The sequence below is a fragment of the Pinus tabuliformis genome, chromosome X, assembly GCF_031772625.1.
Source record: "Pinus tabuliformis cultivar Carrire ecotype Pingquan chromosome X, CPIR1, whole genome shotgun sequence".
Lineage (NCBI taxonomy): Eukaryota > Viridiplantae > Streptophyta > Pinopsida > Pinales > Pinaceae > Pinus > Pinus tabuliformis.
The window spans coordinates 58,496,499-58,520,532 of NC_142308.1; the positions used below are offsets into that span (position 1 = coordinate 58,496,499).

At 42.1% G+C, this 24,034-nt stretch overlaps 1 protein-coding gene across 2 annotated transcripts in view; it reads right to left on the minus strand.

Annotated features, from left to right (window-relative positions):
* LOC149138320 (uncharacterized) overlaps window positions 1-23,000 on the minus strand; it is a 230,029-nt gene extending 207,029 nt beyond the window's left edge. For both annotated transcript variants that reach the window (XM_089448119.1, XM_089448118.1), the window contains exons 1-2: window positions 22,890-23,000; window positions 22,713-22,782 (exon numbers count right to left, since the gene is read on the minus strand). In XM_089448119.1, the coding sequence (XP_089304245.1) occupies window positions 22,713-22,782; window positions 22,890-22,928 (109 nt within the window). In that variant the 5' untranslated portion in view covers window positions 22,929-23,000. The remainder of the gene's footprint in view (window positions 1-22,712; window positions 22,783-22,889) is intronic.
* Window positions 23,001-24,034: the final 1,034 nt, after the last annotated feature.

A 24,034-nucleotide genomic window follows, 5' to 3' on the forward strand; every position in this document is an offset into this window, starting at 1 on the left:
AGCTGCTTCCTACATGCATCAGCGTGTTTCCAAATCCGTTCTAGCTCCAACGCTGACCTGGCATCCATTTCCACGCAGAACTGCAGCAATAATCCGTCAAGCTCCACGCTGCCGTGCCAGCTCCCACGCAGCCATACTCCCTCATCGTGCTACCTGAGCTTGATCCCCTCCACGTTCCACGCATTTTCTGCAGCCTTCAACCTACAAAAGCAAATTCTCCACGTTGCCGCCGTCAAGAACTCTTCAGGCCTGCACATAATAAACACTCAGCAAATTTCGATTTCAAATTTTTTTATATGCTGTAAATATAATATGCGTTAGTTTTGCGTAGAGATAGAGATTAGAGGTAGATTTGGTTTTTCAGCGTAGGTTTAGTTTTTTTGTTTTTTATATGAAGTATGTTTTAAAACAAAAAACAAAAAACAAAAAAAAAATCGATTTTTTTTTTTAATTAATCTTTTAGCTTTAGAAATTTTTGTTAAAGATCCAATTAGTTCTAGTTTTGTTTCATTTCTTAACAAATCAAAAATCACAAAAAATAAATATGTTATTGTATTTAGATTAGATTTTTTTTAAATTTTAGTTTTAAAACCATTGTGACATATGCATTGTGTTAGTTTAGTTTTTTTAGAATTAGATTATTGTATATATTTATTTTTATTATTTTAAGTTTCATTTAGTTTAGAGTATCATAAAAAGGTAATCTTTAGGCTTTTTTTGTGTTTTATAGTTTAGATCTAAATTTAGATTTGAATTTTATTTAGGCTTTAGTTTTATTTTATTTTTAGAATTTAAAAAAAAAAAAAAAAAAAGAGGAAAGATTTGGAATTTTTCTTTTTAGTTTTCATTCTATTTAGCATTTATATTTTGTTTCATATATATTAGATAGTTTAGATTAGATTTAGGTTTTATTTAAATTTTAGATTTAATTTAATAAAAATATAAAATATAAAAAAAAAGCAGTTTTGGGTTTTTTTTTTTTAATTTAGATTTATATTTCAGTTTAGTTTTATTAAAAAAAAAAAAAAAAAATTAAAAAAGCTTAACAAAAAAAAAGAAAAAAAAAAAATTTGAAAAATCATTTTGTTGTCTTTTTGTGATATTTTTCTATAGCTAAGTGCATTTAATGTTTATTTATAAGTTGGCTATGTGAAAGTGGTGGCGGCCAGCATTTAAATTTTATGATCTTTTAAAGCATTTAATTTTTCTTGAAGTTTAATCGCTGGATCATCGTTAAGGCGTTGTGCATTTGTGGAAAATCTTACATCGCTTGGGTTTTTTGCTTATAAATGATTGTTAATCATGGAATTATAAAGTTCATATTCCTGCAGCTTTCGATAAGCAATCGTTTAATCATTAACTCCATAAGGCACTGGTCTATTAACTTAATAAAATCATTTTAGTGCTGGTTGTCCTTCGTGTCTCCCAACCCAACTGATTCACAGTTGGTCATCCATTTTCCTATAGGGTCTACCCCCCTTAGCCGCGGGAGACAGGCTTAAACGGAGAGATCGGGGATCAGGGTGACAGCCCCCGGTCTGAGCGTTGTCGTGACAATCTGTGCGACAACAGGGGGTATCCAGTGGTGTACAGGGATAGGTTGCAGCATACAGTGGCATTTCATGGCGTGAGGTGGTACTTGGTGGTACGCAGTGACACATGATGCAGTGCAACGGGCTCTTGGAGATTTGCCTCCAGGGAGACTTATGGACAGGGATAGTAGGTGTACCATTGGACGCAACTCACCTAGGATCGATGAGGACATTTGGAGTTATCAACAGTTCCGAGGCGAAGAGAGGTTCGTCCGTAGGATTACTCTTGAGCATTCCAGCAGACTCTTGATCATACTCTTTGGGTCATACCCACCCATCATCCTCCAGTGTTGCTTACAATCGTAGAGAGATTGGTTGTTTCAATTTGACACTCTCCATTCAAGCGGCAGGGCATGGGGGACTCACCCTAGGCACTTGGATGAGACACCACGTGTCATGGGCTGAGAGGAGACTCTCCAGTTGAGACACTTGGTAGGTGCACGAGTTGACATTTACAGACTTAGGGATGACATGGTTGATTGTCGAGGTAGCATATGTTCCACCCCTAGGTTCACACTTGGGGAGGTGACTGAGAGGGAGTTACATGGTGCTTTTTCAGTTGGATAGCTTGAGGCGTTAGGGGAGCATGAGGTGCGGAGGACAGTAGTCCTTGTTGGCAAGATGATGCCTAGGCTTCTGGCAGTACCCGAGCACATCATCAGGAGCTGGGATAGCAGATCTTGCTGTGTGATTTGGCAAGCACAAAACAGCTGGATATTTGCGGCACGGGTTCTTGATGCTCAATGCCTACCTATTGGATACCTACAGGAGGCAGAGACGGGGCACAAAGGGGTCCCAACAACTAGCAGCATATCACAGCGACAGACAGAGAGGATTGGGGTTTGTGGACCTCCAGTATGGTTATGGGATCCAGGGATCCAATGGATTGGTGGGATACTCCACTCCTTAGTGAGCATGGTCGAGATAACAAGCGGACTGATTTGTTCATAGGCGGACACATGGGTGATCACCGAAGTCCTCACTATAGGACAAGGTAGATTGTTGCTCAGGATTTGGGTTAGCCATGGAGTGATAGGCGCTCGCACTATTGAGTCACTTTGGCAAGATTGGCCTAGCCTCGATCATCGCATAGATTATGGCCGAGAGTTATGGGAGAGGAGGTTTTGGTACGAGCATGCTAGGCAGTCATTCATGACCAGAGTGTCACGATGTCAGCAGGATAGGTTCCTTCTACGATGGGCAGGGGATTCTGGCATAACAAGGCTGAGAAATTCAACTACCCGTAGAGGTAAGTTGGTTTCTACGGGGGAGGATCATGCAGATCTTCCATTTGGTTTTAGTGATTCATTGATGGCGTGGGGAACTTCACCGGTGTGGCAGGGTGATCGACAGGAGGAGATCAGGGGAGGCCCAGGTAAACGAGGGTTCAATCTCACCAGGATTGGATTGCATCTTCAAGAGTTTACTCTTGTAGTTCATGAGATGGACTATTCGGTAGAGCAGCTTCATGAGGATTTGGGCAAAGTTTTACATCGTCAGGATGCTCTACTTATTGGTGATAGACATAGGGGTTCTAATGCCCATATCTGGCAGGATAGTGAGTGGAGCAAGGGGGGATTCATGTTGATCAGGTTGCCTTGGGATCCTGGTATCGAGGGACTCCTTCACTATAGGATAGAACAACGATCAGGGACGATCCAATGGCACATTTGGGACCCTGGTCAAGTTCGCAGTGATAGTGGGGGTCCACTGTCAGAGAGGGTGTTTGTTCAAACATTGCTTGAGGACAAGCGATGTTTGTGCATTGGAAGAACTTGCCAGATGAGGATGCCACCTGGGAGGGTGAGCATATTTTGTAGCACCCAACTTTTAGGTTGCTTGAGGGCAAGCAACATTTGGGAGGGGATGACTGTCATGTCCCTTCTCAAACACATTAGTAACAGGGTGCTGCTACACAATTTTGCACATTTTTTACTAAGGAAGAGGGCAACACACTTTCGACTTAGGGACTTATGGGCCAAATAGACTTTATTTAGCTACTAGTGGAATGGGGGGGCCATCGACATAGTAGTTAGAATTAGCCATTCGATATGCTTGGAAGGAAAATCGAATGGGTGGATGGAGGGGCCCACATGAGGCTAAGGGGGCCCAAGGAGTTATAAAGAGAGATCAGCTCTCATTTTGTTTTCATTCTGAATATTTGACAAAAAAACTCACTCTTGTACGCTCTGCTGCTTACCGAGTCTACCAGTTGTTTAACCACGAGTCTTTTGTATGGAAGATTCAACCTCTACTTCGGGGGACCATCCGTGCTCGCCCTAGGGAGGTTGTTCCACAAAGATTGCAGGAGTTTCCAGCAACGATTCATAGCTCAGCCAACCACGCAGAGGAAGGGACTGCATGTTTTCTGGGCAGCCAGAAATACACAGAGGTTGATTTAGCCACCCAAGAGGCCGAAAATCCAAAGTCAAAATCAGAGAAATTCCCTTCTAGGTTTTTCTGGGTTTTGTCCAACGAGTCTAAGGCTAAAAGGACTGAATTTTCTGCGCAAGTTTTGGACACTTTCCAGCAGGCCGAATGTCAGTAGATGTAGCTGGAGAGCAGCTCCCAAAAGGCCGAAAATCCAAATTCAAAATCAGAGAAATTCCCTTCTGGTTTTTTCTGGGTTTTGTCCAATGAATCTAAGGCTAAAGGGAAAGAATTTTCTGGGCAGTTTTTGGGCACTTTCCAGCAGGCTGAAAGTCAGTAGATGTAGCTGAAGAGAAGCGCCCAAAACGCCGAAAGTCCAAAGTCAAAATCAGAGAAATTCCCTTCTGGGTTTTTCTGGGTTTTGTCCAAGGAGTCTAAGGCTAAGAAGGCAGAATTTTCTGGGCAGTTTTTGGGCACTTTCCAGCAAGCCGAAGCCAACAAATCAGTAGTTTACTGTGACAACGCAAAGCATAGTAGAGAAATAGCTAAACAACCATCTTTCCAGCTATTCTACCACCTGGGTTTGGTCTAGCTTGTCCTTGAGACAAGCCCAGGTGCACTACTCCATTTATATATTGTACTCATGCTCTCATATTTCATAATATATGGCTCAGCAGTTCCAGTATTACAGTGCTTCATGAGTGGTTGCTAAATGTTTTTAATTTTCTATTGTTGCATTGTTTGTTTAATTGGTTTATCACTTAAATTCTTGTTTAGGAACATTACAGGTTGTTGATGTATCTGGTGAATACACGACCGTACATTTGCTATGCAATGAACTAGTTAAGTCAATTCATGGTAGAGCCTACTAGAGTACACTAGGTTGTTGCTAAACATATCCTCAGGTACCTCAAAGGCATAGTAAATCACCATTTGATGTACAGACAAGTTGATGGAGTGAAATTGGAAGGCTTCACAAATGCATATTGGATATGAGGTTCCACGGATAGGAAGAGTACTTCAGGTTGTGCATTCAATGTTGGGTCAACAGTTGTTTCTTGGTTCAGCAAGAAGCAAAGACCAGTGGCACTAAGCTTAGCAGAGGCTGAATACATGTCTACCAACCTAGAAATTTGTGAAGCCATCTGATTGAAGAAGTTGCTTGTTGGGCTCTTCAGATAGAGGTTGGAGCCTACAGTCATACACTGTGATAATTAGAGTTGCATTAAGCTCTCTCACAATCTAGTGTTCCATGACCGCTCCAAGCACATCGAGATCAGGTATCATCATATCAAAGACTGTTATTTTTCGTAGCATCGGAGGTGTTCTAGTCTCGAAACTTTGTGGAGAGGCTAAAACACAGGAGTTCTCCATAACCCATAAATCGTTTCTAGAAATTCCACCTAGAAGTGTCTCAATTAGATTATTAGCCTATTTTTTAAATATTTCTTAGGTCTAAAGGAAAAGGGGTTAATTAATTAGTATTAACTGAGAAAGGTGTGAATCATCTAGAAACTCACACGGATCGATCCAAAAATGATCTCAGCCATCAATTATTTTTTAATCTTGGTCATTGGAGTCCCACGATGAGATTATAAGAAGAAGTTGATGGGTAGATGGAAAAACACACTTGTGAGACTTGAAGCCAATTTCCTTGGGCAGTTCGATTTACAGAGAAGGGCAGAGACAGTGAGTCTGGAAGGAAGATTTTTCCAATTCCTGAGAGTCAGAAAGAGGAGGCTGAGATTTTCTCCAGGAGGCTGCGTAGAGCCTCAAGAGGGAAATTCGATCCAGCTGAACAAGAATACTTTTTCAGTTCCAGAAGCTGGGAAGGTTTTCTAGAGGACTGGAGAAGCATTTTCCCAGTCAGCAGCAGGCAAGACAGCTAGATTGGCAGTTGATTCAGGCAGAGCGTGTGAGGGACTGTGCTAGGGTGACATAGGGCCTACGCAGAGCTGGTTGGACGACTAGCCTTTCAAAGGTAGTCAAGTGTTGGGATTGCTAGGAGAGAGGGTAATTTCCGTTAGAAAATTTTTGCCAATATTCCTCTTGGATAGATACGCCAGTTTGGCAATATTTATTGTACCCAAAATTTCTCACTACTGCTTAATAATAAAAACCCTCAATTGTTGCACCGGTTTTTCCAAGTTGGGTTTTTCCAAGGACTTTTGTCCAAAAATAACTGTCATTTTTATGTGTGTCCCAGTGTTTTCTCAATTTCTAGTGCTTTTATTTTCCGCGGTATTTTTGTGAAGATTGCAGTGTGATTATTTCATTGTTGTTGTAGGAAAAAACTACTAATTTAATTAATAGTTAGAAGAATTAATTCCAATTGCTACAATAGGATTTTAGTGGTGAAATTTTCACATGGTATCAGAGCAAGTTTGATGAGACGAGGAAGCTTAGAAGCGGAGGCAAAAACTCGTTGTTCAGAAGGAGCAGCAGGACGAATTTCTGGAGGCTACGCAAAGCCTAAGCTAGGCAGTGTGAGTTGCTTACTGAAGCTCGATTTTTCAGGGCAGTTTAGCAGACAAATTCGGCTTGCCAGTTGAGTGATTCCAACAAGCAGAGGGGGCAGCAGCTCAATAATTTTCGCTGAGCAGATTCCTTGTTTAGGAGCAGAAGGGTTTTGCTACATTTTTGCAGTAGCAGAATTAGCGCCAAGTGGAAGAGAAAGGCGCACACAGAGAGAATTTCTCTTAGAGGGTTTCTAGCCTAGAAATCTAACTTTCCCAGTTGCAGTTGACTATTGCTGCAAGCAGTTTTTCTCACTCCAGAAGGGAGTGTGAATAGTAAATCCAGCAACCAAGCAAAGGAAGAGGGAGATTTTCGATCAAATTCAGAGATGGCCACAACTAGGCTTAGAGATCATGATAGGTTGGAGGGAGCCTCCAACTTTGTCGTCTAGAAGGATAGGATGTCCTTCCTACTGGATGAATATGGCCTGAGAGCCTATGTAGATAATGTGGTGGCAGTTCCTTAGAATGCATATCAGTTGAAGGAATACAGGAAAGAGATGGCGAAGGTGAAGCATATGATCATCGATGGCGTCTAGGACCATATAGTCTCGCATATATCTGACAAGAACACTGCCAAGGAGATGTGGGATGCTCTCGATCAACTATAACAGAATACTTCCAAACAACGAAAGATGTTCCTGCAGGAGAAGTTGAGAAACATCAAGATGCAGAAGGGTGAAGGCATATATCCCTTTCTCACTAGGATTCAGGAGGTCCGTGATCAGCGTGCAGTCGTTGGGGAGGCACGTCAACCGACAGAGCTTGTACGCTTGGCACTAAACAATGTCTCAGAGGAGTGGCATGTCTTTTTCCAAAGTATCGTGGGCAAAGACACATTGCCTAGATGAGACAGGATGTGGTCAAACCTGCAATAGGAGGAGATGAGGCGAGCTCTAGTAAAGAGCTCCATCAACAGAAGCAGCAGCAAGGGTGAGAAGGAAGAGGAGAATGTGGCCCTTGCATCAAAGGGTCCCAGTCAGGGACATGGGGAGAAAAAGAAGGAGGAGGACCTATATAAGGTCAAGCGCTTCAGGTGTGGTGAGTTTGGTCACTACAATACTCAGTGTCCTCCCAGGCAAGACAAGCAGGAGAAGTAGGATCAGGGGACACCGTCCGTAGAGATAAACAACTTGTCATCCAGACTGGAGGAAGATTTCACTATGTTTGCAGCTATACCTCCACGAGTGAGGTTGGGCGATATGGAGTTATAGTCCCAGTGCAGCGCAGATTTGGGCAGGGGCCATTGAGGTGTCCTCCTCATGGATCATTACCTAGCTACGAGGGCCCACATTATTCTGTAGCAGGATAAATCAGTGTTAGTTGATGTAGTTAAATTTTGGAGTGACAGTTGCAGACTAGTTGCAGTCAAGTGCTAAGGAGTGCAGTGCAGTGTTGTCAGCAGAGCACGAAGCTCAGTAGCAGAGTCAGCAACAACGCAAATTTGCCAGTGGACAATGCAGGTGCTAGTAGCAGTCAAATGCTCAGGAGACAGATGTAGCACAAAGACACTTGATTTAGTATTTTTTATGCTTCTCAGTTGCAGTAGTTGCAATTACAGCAGCAACAGATGAGAGGGAGTTGTAGAGCAGAGGCAAAATTGGCAGCAGCATAGCAGTGTCAGTAGCAGCACAAATGCAGAATCAGAGTTGCGCAGTGGTTGGTAGGCAGTGGCAGTCAGTCACAATGGCCAAACATCAGCAACGTAGAGAGGGTGATACAGAGACAGGGTGTTGTACCAGTAGTGCAACACTAAAACACCTTCCTCACTAAAAGGGAGTATTAGTTTTTGTAGCATTGGAGGTGTTCTAGTCTCGAAACTTTGTGGAGAGGCTAAAACACAGGATTCTCCATAACCTAGAAATTGTTTATGGAAATTCCACCTAGAAGTGTCTCAATTAGATTATTAGCTTATTTTTTAAATATTTCCCAAGTCTAAACTTAGGAAAAGGGGTTAATTAATCAGTAATAAGTATTAATTGAGAAAGGTGTAAATCATCTAGAAACTCACATGGATCGATCTAGAAATTATATCAGCCATCGATTATGTTTTAATCTTGAACGTTGGAGTCCCACAGTGAGATTATAAGAAGTCGTCGATGGGTAGATGGAAAAACACACTTGTGAGACTTGAAGTCGATTTCCTTGGGCAATTCGATTTTCCAGAGAGCAGCAGTAGTTGCCGAAAAAGGTTGAGCCAAAGAAGGGAAGCAAAGATAAAGAGGGGCAGAGACAGCGAATTCGGAGGAAGATTTTTCCAATTTCGAAGAGTCAGAAAGAGGAGACCAAGATTTTCTCCAAGAGGCTACGCATGTGAAAATTCCTATACTGGAATCCCTACTGCAGCAAACTGATGTTACTTCTCCTACTTGATTAAATCGTACAAGTTATTTAATGTCTTCTACGGTAAATTTCGAAGTAACTACATCTGCAGCCTTCACTTAATTAATATATTTGCAGAAACAAAACACTGAGCAAGAAAGAACAATGCAACACATAGGACAGTTATTTTTGGACGAATAGTCCCTGGAAAAATCCAATGCGGGAAAATCGATGCAGCATCTCTGAGGGTTTATTATAATGCAGGAGAAAATTCCGTGTACAACTTTAGGATGCTCAACTAGCAATCCATTACAAAGAGAATACTGAACAAAACACTGGTGAAATGATCTCACCCTGTCACTAGAGAATCAGTGACTGATCCTTCATCTTTGGAGGCTCTGCGTGGCCTCTATGTAGAGCTGCGTCACCCTGTGCAGCTTCTGCATCACCCCTCCTGGGTATTACGCTTGTCACTCCTCTAGATCCTCTGCTCGTTGAGAAATCGACTTTTCTACCTTCTAGTCTCAAACCCTGGCTTCTGGCAACTGAACTTCAACTTCCCTCAGCAAGAACTCGACTTCCCCTCACGGACTGCGTTGCCTCTGCATTAGCACTGCGTAGGCCAGTGTCGGCCTTTCTCTGGATGTCTTTCTATCCTCTCTCTGCCTTGTACTCTCCGGAAATTCCTTCTCCCGGATTCTCATTGCCCCTCCGCTACAAGATCTCCTCAATCGATTTTCCTCCTGAGAACTTCTCACCTCATAAAATCGATTTTCTCAATGCCTGTGTATTTTCCAAATGACCCTCAAGCCCCTTCTTATATCTTCTTGTTGGACAACCAACGGCCTAGATTAAAACATAATCAAAGGCTCAGATCGTTTTGGCTTGATCCAAAGATTTTTCTAGAAGTTTCACCCCTAATTAGATTAATACTCATTAATATTTTAATTTTCCTAAGTTTAGACTTAGGAACCCCATTAAAAATATTAATTATTTAAATAAAATCACTTTCGGGTGGAATTTCCCAAAACGCTTTCTGGGTTCTTTGGAATACCTGTGCCCAAGCCTCCCTGCAAAATTTGAGGCTTAGAGCACATTCGATGCTACCCCAAATCAACACTACATCTTAGTGAGGAATGTGCTCTAGCAATACACTGCCTCTCTGCATACTACTCTGACTTTGAAGCATCGTCTCTGCGCTCCTGATATCTAACGTACTGTCCACCAACCACTACGATGTTGCTGCCACTGCACTCTTGCCTTTGACACTGCCACTACCAATGTTACATATGTACTATAACTCCCTCTCAAACGCTACATCTGCTATGTGTTGATTTGAGGTAGCATCGGATGTGCTCTAGCCATGAAAATTCGTGGAGAGGCTAAAGCACATGAGATCTTCAAAACCTAGCAAGGGTTTGGGGAAATTCCACCCAGTTAGAGAGATATTAAAATAATTAATATTTTTAATGGGTTCCTAAGTCGAAACTTAGGAAAATTAAAATATTAATGGGTATTAATATAAAATTGGGTGAGAAGGTTCTAAATGACATGGATCAAGCCAAATCTAATCTTATTCATTGATTAGAGACTTAATCTCAGTCGTTGAAGACTCAATAGGAAAAGTATAAGAGGAGGCTTGAGGGTCAGTTGGAGATACATCAAGATTGATCAGTGAGTTCGATTTTCTGGAGCGGGTTTTGCTGAGAGAAATCGAACAAGTGATCTGAGTTGCAGCAAGGGGCAACGAGTGCATGGCAAAGAGGCAGAGATAGTACCAGAAGGCCAACACAGTGATTGAGGAGGCTACGCAGAGCCAGCAGGAGCCACACAGAAGGCCAGACTGCGCAAAGGCTAGCAAGGCCTGCGTGGGTGACGCAGAGGACCAGAGAGCTGACGCAAAGAGGCAGAGGGCTAACGCAGGGGGTTCCAAAGCTACGCAGAGGCTAGCAGGGCTGACGCAGAGCCTTGGAGAAGTGCTGGAAGGATTTTCATGGGGTAGACTTGCTGAATATCTACTTCCGAAGAGAGGTATTACTGCTAGATAGAAATCTCTGTTGGTTGAACTAGTTTGGCACCCTATTTGTACTCAAGAAAGTTGCTTAACAATAAAACCCTCAGAACTGCTGCACCGACTTTCCTAAGTTGGGTTTTTCTAGGGACAATTGTCCAAAAATAACGGTCTCCCTTGTGTGTTTGTCTATTATTTCAGTTGATGATTTGTATATGAGTTGAGACTGCATTTGTGTTTGTTTTCAGTATTTATATGGTTAAATAACTTGTTAAGGAATAAACAAGTAGGTGAGATAAACCAGATAATGCAAGAAGAATTTCTAACGTGTTAGACTTAGAAATTTCAACATGGTATCAGAGCATTGCAGATCACAGGAAAACTGAAGGCACCAGCACTATTAGAAATTTGCAGCAGTAGCAACTGTCCCGAGAGACAGAGTTGCTCGTAAGCAAAAGGCAACAAAGAAGGAGTGACGCAAAGGGCCTGCGTCATCATTTCGAGCCAAGAAAGGGCCAATGCAGAGGCAGAGAGAGACAGAAGAGGCTCACGAAGAGCCACGTCATCCTACTCAGCCAGGTAGGCTTGACACAGTTAGCCAAAGGAGTGATTCAGCCTTTTCCGGGATTGCGCAGAGCTGAGAGGCTCAGTTCTTCAGTTGTCGAGGCCTAGGGAGCTGTGGGCAAATTGTGGATTGGGAAGCTGGTGGGTTGTTGTTTCTGTCGGAAGCAAAGCAGTACCTAACGGGACAGAACCAAGGTAGAGGGAGTCGCTGACTTCGCGGATTTCTATCCAAGAAATCTAGATCCAAGTTGCAGTTGCAAAGAGGATCGGAGAGGAGCAAATCAACAGTTGGTGGGAAGATTTCCAGGGGGGAGTCGAGACTCAGATGGAGTCCAGAAGGAGCGAAGATGGCAGTGAATGAACTGAGGGATCAGTACAAGTTCGATGGGGCCTCTAACTTTGTCATCTAGAAGGCCAGGATCCTATCTGTTCTGGATAGACATCGCATCAAGGGCTTCGCCTTGAGAATCATGGCTATCCCTGTCAGCCCAGCGGATAATGAGAAGTATGAGGATGCAATTGCGAAGGCAAAGTGCATAGTCCTTGATGGCATCAAGGATCATTTACTACCACATATTGCCGAGAAGAACACGACAAAGGAGATGTGGGATACTTTGACAACATTGTATCAAGGTACTTCCATGCAGTGAAAGATGTTATTAGAAAATCAACGGCAGTCGTATCAGATGCAGAAGGGGGAGCCAAAAGATCTATACCTCAGCAGGTTGCAAGAGATTCGGGACTAACTTATTTCCATATGGGCCATGGCGGATCACGAGTTCATGGTGAGGACCGCCCTGAATGTAGTCTCCGAGGATTGGGAGACATTTGTCCAAAACATTTTGGAGTAGCATGTCTTCCTATATCCCAGCATCCTTACCGGCAGGAGCAAATCCAAATCCATATGCAGGGGCAAGGGAGCAAGCATCAAAGCAAGTAGCAAAGCATGCATCCCTTTTCTTTCTATAGTCATAGCCCGTTCTGGACCCTCTAGGTGCATAGCCCATGTCATAGACTGATGTTAGAGAACTTGCAGCGGTTAGAGTTTACCCAGAACGGAAGAGATGTGGGCAGCTCTTCGCCAAGAAGAGATCAAACGGTTGACCAAGGCGGGGAGTAGTAGCAAAGGGGGTCGAATCAAGAAAGAGGAGGAGGAGGATGCAGCTCTAGCATCTACAAGACAGCAGGGGAAGAGGAAGAAGAAGGACATCTCCAAGGTGAAGTGCTTCCATTGTGGGGAGTTGGGTCATTATGCAACCCATTGTCCCAGGAAGAAGAATAAGGGAGAGGCTTCTGACTCCAAGGCAGCTCCGGCTAAGGTGGAGAAAGAAGTCGAGACAGATGACAATTGTGCCATGAGTGCTCATGCACCTCTAGAGAAGAGGTGAGGAGACATCGAGTCATAGTCAAGAGGACTACAGAAGATGTGGGGCAGGATCCTTGAGGTACCCAAACTCTTGAATCATATCCGGCTACGGGAGCCCCGAATGACAGTAGCGGGATAACGGATGTCGATTGAAGCAAGATGCGGATGGAGAGACAAGGTAGTGCTAGAGTGCAAAGGTCTGTAGCAGTGCAGTGCAGGTTGCAGTAGTGCAAGAGGCACAGAGGTGGTTGCAATAGCACAGAGGCAGCAGAGAAAGCACCAAATAGCAGCAGAGGTAGCTTTAGCATCAAGAGGCTTCTAGGCTGACGAGGATGTCAAGACTTGAGTAGATCAGTTACTTCCTTCTCGATAATTGAGTTGCAGTGCAGCAGTGGCAGTGGTAGTGCTATGGGCAGCATGGTGCAACATGTTGAGAGGGAGCTGCAGTACAAATGTAGCAGTGGCAGTGGTAGAGCCATGGGCAGCCGTACAGGAGGCAGCAGTGCAGTGGATGTTGGGCAGTAGGCCAAGCATCAACGCAGGTACCGGTGATGGAGGATCAGTGTGATGTTCAGTGGTGGAGCATTACTAGAGCACATTCCTCGCCAAGAGAGAGTGTCGATTTGTGGTAGCATCGGATGTGCTCTAGCCATGAAAATTGGTGGAGAGGCTAAAGCACATGAGATCTCCAAGACCCAGAAATGGTTTGGGGAAATTCCACCCAGTTAGAGAGATATTAAAATAATTAATATTTTTAAAGGGTTCCTAAGTCTAAACTTAGGAAAATTAAAATATTAATGGGTATTAATATAAAACTGGGTGAGAAGGTTCTAAATGACATGGATCAAGCGAAATCTAATCTTAGCTATATATTAGAGACTTAATCTCGGTCGTTGAAGACTCAACAGGAAAAGTATAAGAGGAGGCTTGAGGGTCAGTTGGAGATACACCAAGATTGATCAATCAGTTCGATTTTCTAGAGCGGGGTTTGCTGAGAGAAATCGAACAAGTGATCTGAGTTGTAGCGAGGGGCAGTGAGTGCATAGCAGAGAGGCAGAGATATTACCAGAGGGCTAGCGGAGTGATTGAGGAGGCTATGTAGAGCCAGCAGGAGCCACACAAAAGGCCAGAGAGACTGCGCAAAGGCTAGCAGGGCCTGCGTGGGTGACACAGAGGGCCAGAGAGCTGACGTAGAGAGGCAAAGGGCTGACGCAGGGGGTTCCAGAGCTACACAGAGGCTAGCAGGGCTGATGCAGAGCCTTGGAGAAGTGCTGGAAGGATTTTCGTGGGGCAGACTTGCTGAATATTTGCTTCCGAAGAGAGGTATTACTGCCAGATAGAAATCTCTGTTGGGTGAACCAGTTTGGCACCCTAGTTGTACTCAAGAAAGTTGCTTAATAATAAAACCCTCAGAACTGCTGCACCGGTTTTCCCAAGTTGGGTTTTTCCGGGGACGATTGTCCAAAAATAACGGTGTCCCTTGTGTGTTTGTCTATTATTTCAGTTGATGATCTATATATGAATTGAGACTGCATTTGTGTTTGTTTTCAGTATTTATATGGTTAAATAACTTGTTAAGGAATAAACAGATAAGCCAGATAATGCATGAAGAATTTCTAACTTGTTAGACTTAGAAATTTCAACACTACGCTGCTAGCATTGCCACTGCTAACACTGCATCCATACTGCAACTCAGTCGCTGAAAGAAGCAACTGAAAACACCCAAAACTGGACAAGTATCCAGTGGGTACTCCTCGATGTTGACATCCTGACTGCTGCTAGTCCCTTGCTGCCTCTAACGCCACTGCGTTGCTAAAGCTCTGAGTTGTGCCTCCTTGCACTGCTACCTCTTTGCTTTGCGCTGCTCAGTCTCTGGCTCTCCTAGCCACTGCATCTGTCGAATCAACACTCCATGGCACCAACTGAAACTCCACCATCCCGCTACTCCTGATCATGGGCTCCCATAGCAAGGTGACGATCCAAGAGGTGGGCTCCTCAAGGATCCTGCCCATCTGCAGTCCTCCTAACTACAGCTCTATATCAGCCCACCTCCCTCTTGGAGGTATCTCGACTGTCATGGCGAACTCCTCCTCATCAATCTTCACGGCTGCAACTTTCGGATCATGCTTCTCATCCTTGTCCTTTTTCTTCAATGGACATCGGATGCGTGGTGGCCCATCTCACCACGTCTGAAGCACTACACCTTGGAGACGTCCTTCTTACGTCTCTGTTGCCCCGGTTGTCCCTTCGATGCAAGGGTTGTGTTACCCTCTTCCTCCACTTTGGGCTTCGACCCACTGTTGCTACTGCTCCCATCAAGTTTTACCTTGAGCAGGTCTCTCCTCAACTCTTCTTGTTTCAGAGCTGCCCACATCTCGTCCCAATTTGGCAATGTTGCCCTGCCCAAGATACTCTGGACAAAGATCTGCCAATCATCTGAGACGAAATTTAGAGCCAGTCTCACTAACTCCGAGTCTTGAGGAGTATGTCCCATAGCTGACAGCTCATCACGGGTCTCCTTCAGTTTCGTAAGGAACGGATCCACTCGCTCCCCCTTTTGCATCTGAGCAGATCTCAACTTCTGCTCTAAGTACATCTTCCGCTGCTCGGAAGTTCCCTGATACAATGTGGCCAAGGCATCCCACATTTCCTTAGCAGTCCCTTTGCTGGCAACATGGCATACCACGTGATCCTTGACCCCATCCAGGATCATCATCTTCGCCTTAGCCATCTCAGCCTTGTACTTTTTCATCAAATCTGCATTCACAGGTTCAGCCACCACATTATCAACGTACATCTTAAGGGCATGGTCATCAAGCAGGAAGGTCATCCTAGCCTTCCAGATGGCATAGTTGGAAGCCCCGTCCAACAATCCTGATCCCTCAAGCCACTAGTTGTCATCTCCTCCGAAAACTATCAAATAGCTCCCTCTTTCTCCCTATTGCGTAGCTCCTAGGTTGACTTACGCACACCATGATGGCGCTGGTAAGTTGTTGCTCCTATGTTACTCAGCAACCGAGAAATGTTGATTTCCTCGGCAAGAAATCACTGAGGAGGTATTCCCTCACTATGCTACGCTACTTCTTTCTTTGACGTCTTTTCAGCGCAGCAAAGCTGCCCACTGAAAAATTTGTGTCCATCAGCTACTATTCACGTTGAGGCTCAGCGCTACTCTCTCTGCCACTACAAAAATCGAACTGGAAGCTCTTTCTCTCCGTCAACTCACTCGGAGAGAGACTCCCTTGGACTTTCGACCCTTTGGCAGGAACTACGCAAACCCTCTGGGGTTTCAACTTGCTCCCTCCTGCAGCTTATCGATTTCCCCTTTTGCCCAGTGCTAGGGTTTATGGTTCTGCTCCTCTTGCTTCTCCTGCACTATCTCCGATACCATGTGAAAATTCCTACACTGGAATCCCTACTACAGCAAATTGATGTTACTTCTCCTACTTGATTAAATCATACAATTTATTTACTGTCTTCTACGGTAAATTTCAAAGTAAATACATATCCAGCCTTCACTTAATTAATATATTTGCGGAAACAAAACACTGAGCAAGAAAGAACAATGCAACACATAGGACACAGATATGTTTGGACAAATAGTCCCCGGAAAAACCTAATGTAGGAAAACCGATGCAGCAGCTCTTAGGGTTTATTATTAGGAAGGAGAAAATTCTGAGTACAATTCTAGGATGCTCAACTAGCAATCTGTTACAAAGAGAATACTGAACAAAAGACTGGTGAAATGATCTCATCCTGTCACTGGAGAATCAGTGACTGATCCTTCAGCTCTGGAGGCTCTGCGTCACCCTCTACGCAAAATTGCATCACCTTGGGCATCTTCTGCGTCACCCTCCTGGGTATTACACTTTCCTCTCCTCTGGATCCTCTGCTAGCTGAGAAATCAACTTTTATGCCTTCCAGGCTCACACCCTGGCTTCCGGCAACTAAACTTCGACTTCCCTCAGCAGGAACTCGACTTCCCCTAACTGACTGCGTTGCCTCTGCGTCAGCACTACGTATGCCAGCGTCAGCCTTTCTCTAGACGTCTTTCTATCCTCTCTCTGCTTTGTACTCTCTGGAAATTCCTTCTCCTGGATTCTCACTGCCCCTCTGCCGCAAGATCTCCTCAATCGATTTTCCTCCTGAGAACTCACCTCAGAAAATCGATTTTCTCAATCTCTCTATGTATTTTCCAAATGACCCTCAAGCCCCTTCTTATATCTTCCCGTTGGAAAACCAACGGCCTAGATTAAAACATAATCAAAGGCTCAGATCGTTTTGGCTTGATCCATGGATTTTTCTGGAAGTTTCACCCCTTATTAGATTAATACCCATTAATATTTTAATTTTCCTCGGTTTAGACTTAGGAACCCCATTAAAAATATTAATTATTTTAATAAAATCACTTCCGGGTGGAATTTCCTAAAACGCTTTATGGGTTCTTTGGAATACCTGTGCCCAAGCCTCCCTACAAAATTTGAGGCTTAGAGCACAGCCGATGCTACCCCAAATCAACAACGCAGAGGCAGTCTAGAGCCTAAAAAGGACAATTCGATCCAATTGAAGAGGAAGATGTTTTCAGTTCTAGAGACCGGGAAAGTTTTCCAGAGGGTCGGAGAAGCATATTCCCAGTCAGCAGCAAGCAGGACAGCTAGATTAGCAGCTGATTCAGGTAAAGCGTGTGAGGGAATACACTAGGGTGACAGAGGGAATGTGCAGAGCTGGTTGGATGACTAGCTTTTCAAAGGCAGTCAACTGTTGCAATTGCGCAATTGCTCGAAGAGAGGGTAATTTCCCTCATAGAATTTTTGTCAGTATTCCTCTTGGATAGATACACCAGTTTGTCGATATTTATTGTACTCAGAATTTCTCACTGCTACTTAATAATAAAAACCCTCAGCTATTGCATCGATTTTCCCAAGATGGGTTTTTCTGAGAACTTTTGTCCAAAAATAACTGTGTCATTTTTATGTTTGTGTGCCAATATTTTCTCAGTTTCCAACACTTTTATTTTCCTAAGTATTTTTGTGAAGATTGCAGTGTGATTATTTCATTGTTGTCGTAGCAATAAACTGCTAATTTAATTAACAGTTAGAAGAATTAATTCCAATTGCTGCAATAGAATTTCAGTGGTGAAATTTTCACAAAGACTGTGTTCAAAGGGGCAATATTAGACTTCAGTACATTCCTACAGTAGAGCAGACAACAGACATATTTACCAAGGCTTTGCCTAGAGGGAGTTTTTTCTATTTCAAGGATAACCTGGGTGTATTTCAGAACACCTTCCTCTCTAAGAGATAGTGTCAAAAAAAGTTAGAGGAGGAAGAGTTATGCCAAATTTAGCAGGTGCACTAAATTTGGCAGGAGGACCCACAAGTGGGGCCAAGGCGCAAAAATTACTTTTTCTATTGATTTTGACTTAGGAAAATTTAAATTTTCCAATAGTAAAAAATTAGATCAATCTCAATCGTCCAAGAAGATTTTAGCTCAGCCCTTCGTGGCAGTGGTTGGCCCAGGTCAACTAAGAGGGAAAAGGGCACAAAACTCGGTATTATGCACTAGAGATCTTGGTGTTCAGCTCAGCAAAGGAGAAGGGAGTTATGTTCAACAATTAGGGCTTCAGATCAACACAAATACAGGGAGAAAATGAGGTTGTAACAGCCTCAGATTTGTTCCAGCAAGAGAAAACTTCTTCCAGGAGTCGCATTCAGTGCATAGACGGGGTCATACAAGTCGTACGAGTTCGTACTGTGCGCAGAAGAGAGGTCGAGTTGGTGTGAAGTGCGCAAAAGATTAGTGCATAGGATTAGCTGCGTGAAGGGAAGTTTTCCCTCACATTTGTAATCATTTTTTTGAAGATTTGCTTGGTAGAATGATAAAAACACCAAGATTGCAGGTTTTACCCAGTTGGAATTTCCTAGGTAAATTTGTTGTGTATTTTTTCTGGTGTGTTTGTCTTCATTTGTTCCTTATTTTTGTTGCTTGATAGTTAGTAAACTTGGCATATTTGTGAATTAAAGTTAAAGTTCAGTTTTAGCTCTTTTCTTAGTAAAAATTCGCAGATTAGCTAGTTGAGTTTTAAGAAAACTAGCATTTCAAAGGTAATATATAAATTAAATAGCATTTGTGAGTAGTAGTACAAAATATCCAACCACAAATCTAACTAGGCAAAGTCGATCTAAGCCTGCACTCTGTTGATTTCTGGTAGCATTGGATGTGCTCTAAGTCTCAAATTTTGCAGGGAGGCTTGGACACATGTATCCCAAAGAACCCAGAAAGCGTTTTGGTAAATTTCACCCAGAAACAGTTTTATTAAAATAATTAATTACTTTTAATGAGACCCTAAGTCAAAACTTAGGAAAATAAAATAATTAAAGGGTATTAATATAAACTGTGGGTGTAACTTCTAGAAGAAGATGAGGATCAAACAAAAATGAGCTTAGCCATTGATTAGCTTCTAATCTGGGTCGTTGAATGTCAACGAGGAGATTATTTAAGAAAGCTTGAGGGTCACTTGGAAGACACATATAGAGTTCAGAAGTTCAATTTTCTGAAGTAAAGCAGAGGAGCTACCGAGAGAATTTCGATAGTGAGCTTTTGCAGTGAGGGGCAGCGATAGTCGGGTCGGAGTATCTTCTCCAGAGCCCAGGATACGCAGCACAGAGGCAAAGAGACACCAAGACGAGGCAGCGCATACCCAAGAAGGGTTGACGCTGGCCTAGAAGGGCCCACACAGTGCTTGACGCAGAGCCAGAAGGGCTCACGCAAAAGCACCACAGTCTTCCAGCGGAAGTCTGAGATTTGTCAGGGAATTGATGTCTGAGTCGGGAGGGTTGATGTCAAACCTCCAGGAGGCAAGTAGACTCAACGCAGAGCTGACGCAGAGCCTTTGAGGTTGACGCAGGGCCTACGCAGGGCCAGCGCAAAGATAGCCAGGGACAGTTGGTTCTGCTGCCAGATCAACCAGGACTTGCCGGGTAGAGTGAGGTAATCTCACTAAGTTTTTATGCCAATTTATTTCTCTGTAACTGGATTTCCAGAAGGGCATCTAGAGTTGTATTCAGAAACTACTGCTTAATAATATAAAACCCTTAGAGTTGTTGCACCGGTTTTCCTGGATTGGGTTTTTCTGGGGACATTTGTCCAAAAAATACTATGTCACTTGTGTGTATATTTCTCTATTGTTTTGTTCTTGTTTTGGGCAAATTAATTAATTAAGTGGAGGTTGCAGTTGTATTAGCTTCGATATTTGTTGTAGGAAGCAGTAAATAATTTGTTTTAGTAATTAACAAATAGGAGAAGTTTAATCAGTTGTTGCAGTAATTGATTTGGGTGGGATTCTCGAATTTTCACACACTCAAGTAAACCTCATATTAGAACTCAACACTCTCATAATGGTATTGCACATGTAGGAACAACTTAGGGCAGGGGAAGTCCAATCTTGGTGTGTAAGTTTCCATAACCGAAACAAGGGTTTTAAGTACGAGATCTACTAGTCTATGTATGATCTGTGGATATGTAATTAACAAAAAACTGGATTACCGGTAACCTATGGATCACTACAAGAGACAAATCTGCATCCCTAGCAAAGCTCACAAAAGTACTTCTTTTGAGATGTAAAATGAGTGATTAACCCCCCAAAAAAACTTAAAAGCTAAATTAACACATTTTAGTTCTTCAACGATAGTATGAGTTGCGGGGAAGCAAAAAATTGAACTAGGGTCCATGGTTTTGCCCACATACATATTAATCTTACAATATATGATTTGGGAAAGAAACTATAAAGAACAGTTATTGTCAAACTTAGTGACATGGTCTGATAATTAGCCAGCTAAGAGTTGATTTGTGCTATCATGAGTATGTTATTAAATATAAGTGTGGAATATTTAGGTAATGCGAAGGGGGGCACTACAAAATTGTGGGTTCCAACTTGTTACCAAGGATTCTACAACCCTAGCATTTGGTCTCCAGACCATTGTCTTGGGACGTTGAAGATTCCATAATTGAATGAGACTTGTAAGCAAGATCTATTTGGACATTTTGAAAGGATAGAGGACAAAATGGCCTTATACCTGGCCATGAAGGAAAAGGCTTGCAAAACAAGGGTTTCACATGTGGGACAATTTGTGGTACAAAAATTTGGGCATTAGTTGCCTTGGAGTTTAGCTAGCCATGCACAGTAATTACAAGTGATCAACAATATGGACTTCTCAACTCTATGCAAAATTGTCTAGGATACTAATTTGTTCACATTGAATTTAGAAAATCCAAGTTGTCCCATGGGAAATCCTTAATTAATTATGAAACAAAGGAGCTTTATAAAAAAAAATCGCCTTGTTTTCTACTCACTAATAGGATGAAGAGAAGATGGTTCATCCATGATAGTGACATTCGATGGATATGTAGGTTCAAATACATTTTGAAAACTCAATCATCTTTCAAATCAAGGGTGCTTGGTTGGGTTGCTCTCAACAATAACCTACCAGTCAATGATATGCTTTATCACTTCAATTTCACATATGGTTGTTGTGCAATTCTCCAAAAACCTAAAAGAAAAAGGATATCTACAAGGATATCAGGTGACCCAAAGATTCTAAAAAGAGGATAGCAACCAAATACTCCACATTTTTTGTCCCCCCAACCTCCATACAAAAGAATCATCTAAGATGCATAATCCCTTAAACCTAGGCCTACCCGAAAGGTGGGACACCATTTGCAATTTTTATCCGATGGGGGCATGGCCACCTAGCCCGGCATAAAAACCATGATGTTTCTAGTGCCTTTGGCCACCCTTGCGGGGCCAAGCCAGCCACTTTTGTGAGATTGAGCCCTACCCACTTTCACCAACCTAGTCAACCTCTTGAGACAATCCCCAATTTCACCAACCTAATTAACTTCTTGTGGCTAAAAAGGGTCATATTTGAAAACAACCTGGTTAACCTCTTGAGACAATCCCCAATTTCGCCAACCTAGTTAACCTCTTGTGGCTAAAAAGGGTCATATTCGAAAACAAGCGGACGATCATACCTTACAGTTATTAGGCATCTCCTTCATATGGAAGAGGCATTGACCAGTAAACTTTATTATGTTTCACCCTGGTAAATTAACAGCTTGCATATTAAACTTAGTCATTCGGTATCATGGTAGGAAAGACATTTCAAGAGTGTTGGACTCCGCTTATAATGCGTGCCAAAGCAGACATGTTGCTTCTTCTCGCCTAAGTTGGGAGGAGAAGCTAAGGGAAGCTCACCTACTGTTGATATAACCCACTAACGCAAATCTGTATTATAGATAGACAGTGTTGTATCACTGGGTCATTAGCTACAGCGCGTGAGCTTACCCAGCCAACATGTCTGCTTTGGCACCCATTCAAAGGGAGTCCAACTCTTTTCTAAAAATATCTAGCCTAGCATGATCCTAAATAACTAGATTTGACCTGCAAGACACCCAGGTGAAGCATAATAGAATCTCCATTAGAGGTTGTTTGTAAGTGAATTGTAAGCTTTAGGCCATCATATCCATTATCCATTTTTCTTGAAATGGTGCAGGGTAGGTTTTCAAATTTTAAACCTGGGGCACACAAGCATAATTAAAGCATAAACCTACTAACAGCAAGAGAAAAGGTACATGAGAATTGCTTATATAGTTATCCTAATATCCAAAATACTGAAATGCCAGAACACTGCTAGACACGATATGAAATCACCTAAATTCAATTGGGATAAAAATAAATGCCCTAAATGTTCCTTTCATCGTACAGGTATCATATTTTAGGTTCATGTATAAAGTTCAGGGTTAGCACTAAAGGAAGTCGAAAGCAATTGATAGAAATGTCTTGAAAATAAAATTTCCAGTCCCTAGGGATGACATGGGCATTAATTACAGCAATTCTCCACTCTGAGACCATACAATACGCATTCATAGACAGATTGAATTATTAAAAGCTCAAAACCGAAACTCATATCTACCTGCAAAGTCTGTGAGTTTGTCGAATCTGAAGCCAGCGGTTATTAAGAAAAATGCCAACTGATAGGCCACCTGCACAGATTTCAGCCAGATTTCATAACAAAAACTACAAAGAACCCTCTGTGCACAAGCTACCCGAGCGAATTTGAAGAAGACATTGCTATGGAAAAGTGACTTGCAGTAACGATAGCGGTGATGCCAAGAAACTTATCGTCCATTGTCCGACCAGCGACGTATGTTTTTCAAACACTATTTTATTGGGGATTCAAATGCGAGATCGCGTTTATAAAGGAAGATATGAATATATGTAGACACGTGTAGATATATGAGCCAAAGACACAGATAGGCTTTATAGCCTGCGCCGCCCTTTGACCTAAAGTCAACAGTTTGACACTCTTTATAACTCACAAAATAAATTAACGTTTACTTTTTTTCAGTTCTCTTTATTTATTTCTCGGGAGTCGGGATGCCCATTTCTGCCAAAGCTATATTGTAAGGTCAAAAAGTTTTGACGCCTGAAACAATTTCTAAAGTTTATTATAAATTTAAGTTTTGGAAAATCAATTTTTTTATAACTTGTTATTTGTTATTAATAAAAATCAAGAGACAAATTAATTTGTTAAATGTTAAGATTATTAATATTATGGTATTTGTCATCTCTCTATCATTGTAACATTTGTTATTTATTTAATATATGTAATGAGATATACATTTTTCAATTCATGGTTCACTTTTCTTTTTGATTGTCTATTTCCATTTAATTGTGTGGACTTGTTAGACTTTAGCCTTTAGGGTTAGCTCAAGTGTTCATGAGTCAAATATGAGATTTATTTCTTAAAGTTGGGAAGGTTATGGATTTTACTCTGTTCATCCCTTTTGAGTTAGTTTTTAAGCTAGTGATTTACCTAGTTTACTATATATGGATCATGAGGAATTACTTGGAAGGTTTTTTGCAAAGTACTTTCCTTGAAAAAGAATATTGATTGAACTTTAGCAATAGTCTTAATAGGATATCCATAGATATATTCTTGTACTTTATTTAATATGTGGTTGTGCATTTTTTCAATGTGGAAGTTTTAAATATAAAACTTTATTAGCCTTAAACTACTAACACCAAACATTAGTAGTCTTCTTCTTTTTCTCCCTTATATAATGATATGAGTGTAAAAAATTGAGAATTGTGGTGGACCATCAATACAACTTATTTTAAATAAGGTTAAACATTTCACATTTTAGTATCACCAAAATCTTCTTAAAAAATTCTTGTAAAAAAATTACTTTTAGATTTGATGAAATTGTTGTTTTTACTAAAAAATAAATTCAA